At 34.5% G+C, this 2,179-nt stretch overlaps 1 protein-coding gene and 1 long non-coding RNA gene across 2 annotated transcripts in view; one reads left to right on the top strand and one right to left on the bottom strand.

The window, feature by feature from the left end:
- The window catches only part of LOC107614803 (protein CHUP1, chloroplastic-like), a 4,919-nt gene that overhangs the window by 1,468 nt on the left and 1,272 nt on the right, over positions 1 to 2,179 (bottom strand). Inside the window, exons 3-4 of the mRNA XM_021110701.1 lie at positions 673 to 1,461; positions 4 to 364 (exon numbers count right to left, since the gene is read on the bottom strand). Of these exons, the coding sequence (XP_020966360.1) occupies positions 4 to 364; positions 673 to 1,461 (1,150 nt within the window). The remainder of the gene's footprint in view (positions 1 to 3; positions 365 to 672; positions 1,462 to 2,179) is intronic.
- The window catches only part of LOC110266315, a 2,775-nt gene continuing 1,815 nt past the window's right edge, over positions 1,220 to 2,179 (top strand). The window contains exon 1 of the long non-coding RNA XR_002353572.1: positions 1,220 to 1,349. This is a non-coding gene — a long non-coding RNA (uncharacterized LOC110266315). The remainder of the gene's footprint in view (positions 1,350 to 2,179) is intronic.

The raw sequence follows: 2,179 nt of genomic DNA, 5'->3' as shown, positions 1-2,179 counted from the left end.
CCAGACGAGGCGATAACTCGTCAAGCTCGCCGGAGTCCGTCATATAAGAAGCCTGGGAAGAAGATTCGGAATCAGCACAAGAAAGGTTCCCTGGTCCATCAATGCTGTTTGCATACTCAAGTATAAGCTGCTTGGCTTTCTTCTCCGACGTAGGACTTAAGCTTTTGCTTAAGTCACGCGCCACCGTTTTTCCCGCCGGCGGTTGGTAGTGCCTTAGTTCATGCCTTAAGCATGCATTTATCCATCTCAAGTAAACTAGTTCCTCCACATCTGAACATCTATCATGTTGTAACTGCTCTATTTCCTTCAACAAGCTCTCGTTCTTCTCTCGAAGGAGCTCGTTTTCGTTTCTATGGACATCTGCCTGTTCATGTGAAAGTAGTCACGTACTTTTTCAGAACAAGGGTTATGCTATGTGTACACAAAAAACAGTACACAAAAATCACACATTATTTATACACAAATACATTGGTAGCTGATTTTAATGGTTGATTTTGGTGTACAAATAATATTTTTCATTAAATAATCTAACAATTTTCATCTACAAATTTTTTCAATGATGTTAAGTACACATAAAAAATTCAGTCAGTTACATCATAAAAAATATTTACAATCTAAAATGCATTGAAAATAAGTTAAATAAGACATGAATGAATAAGAATATGTATTTACCTCAGGGTCTTCTAGAACAGCTTGTGCAAGCATCTGAGTAGATTCCAATCTGGAAGCTAATTCAGAATTTTCCATTTCTAATCTCATATTAGCTTCCCTCAACACTTGAGTCTCAGATTCAAGTTCCTTTAGCCTTCCAATTTTGGCTTGAATCTCTCGATTCAACTTGGATTCTTGATCTTGCAACTTGGAAACTTTCTGCTTAAGGTTCATGATCTGCTCCTTATTCTGTTCAGCTTCATACCTTAATTTCTTCTTCAACATCTTCACCTTCGCCTTCGACGTCTCAAGCTCGCCGAGAGCTTTCGCATGATCCGCCAGCTGAGCCTCCAGTCTCCGATTCTCCGACTGCAACGTCTCGAGCTTCAAATTAAACATCTGAGTCTCCATGTTACTTATCTTCAACCTGTTCTGGAGCTCCATAACCGCCGTTTCTTGCTCTCTGATACCGCAATACTCGTGCAATTGAAGTTCTAGGGTTCTTTCTCGTTCTTGAAGGACTCGGATGACGTTGCTCAGTTGCTTGATCTCTTGTTCGTGATAATCGTCCCTCTCGGAACAGCTTCCATGCGCTGTTGATGGAGACGCAATTTCTGATGATCTTGCTGGAACTTCCACATCTTTCTTGAAAGAGATTCTTCCAGCAGTGATGATGGATCCGAATTCTGCAGATTCAGGTAACATAGACTCGTCTTTCTCTTTCTCTTTGTCTCCATTGTGTTTAGATCTTGGAGAGTGACCTCCAGCTAGGGAATTGGTACTGATCACCGTGGATATGCAAATTTCTTCCTGTTATAAGAAAAAGTTTGATAAGATCATGTACATTAGCCTCTAATTATAATATTGGTAATAGATACGTCGAACACAATGGCTCATTTAAAATATTTTAGGTGAAAAATATAGTTATAGTAGTTCAGTATGTAAATAAGAGTAAATTGTCAAATTAGTTTTTAAAACATTATTCATTTTTAAAATTAGTTTTTCAAAATTTTTTTAATTAAATTTTTCTTTTAAAAATTTTAAATTAATAACGTTAGTTTTTCTATTATTTTTTGGTTGAAGGTGTTAAAATTTGTTAATGTGACATGTTAAATGATATTACAATACACATAAGAGTTTTAATTGACTATTAGCATGATAAGTTTATAAAATTATATCAAATTAAAACCTAATTGAGTAGAGAATTTGAGGCATTAGAATCCTTCAATTTGGGGTTGATTTGATTTAATTTCATAAACTTATCATGTTAGCCGGTCATTAAAATTACTAGGTGTGTGTTGTGGTGTCATCTAACATGTCACATTGACAAATTTTGATGCGATAGAAGGACTAAAATAACTAATTTAAAATCTTTAAAAGATGAATTTGATTAAAAAAATCTTTCGAGAACTAATTTAAAGAATGAATGATTTTTTAAAGACTAATTTGATCATTTTCTCATATAAATAAGTTATAGAGTAAAAATGATAAATAAATTTTTGAGATTTATATTTTGGATATATTAGTC

Source organism: Arachis ipaensis, chromosome B09 (genome assembly GCF_000816755.2).
Source record: "Arachis ipaensis cultivar K30076 chromosome B09, Araip1.1, whole genome shotgun sequence".
Lineage (NCBI taxonomy): Eukaryota > Viridiplantae > Streptophyta > Magnoliopsida > Fabales > Fabaceae > Arachis > Arachis ipaensis.
Note: the sequence above shows the minus strand (reverse complement) of the source record. Positions and strands in the feature narration are given on the sequence as shown.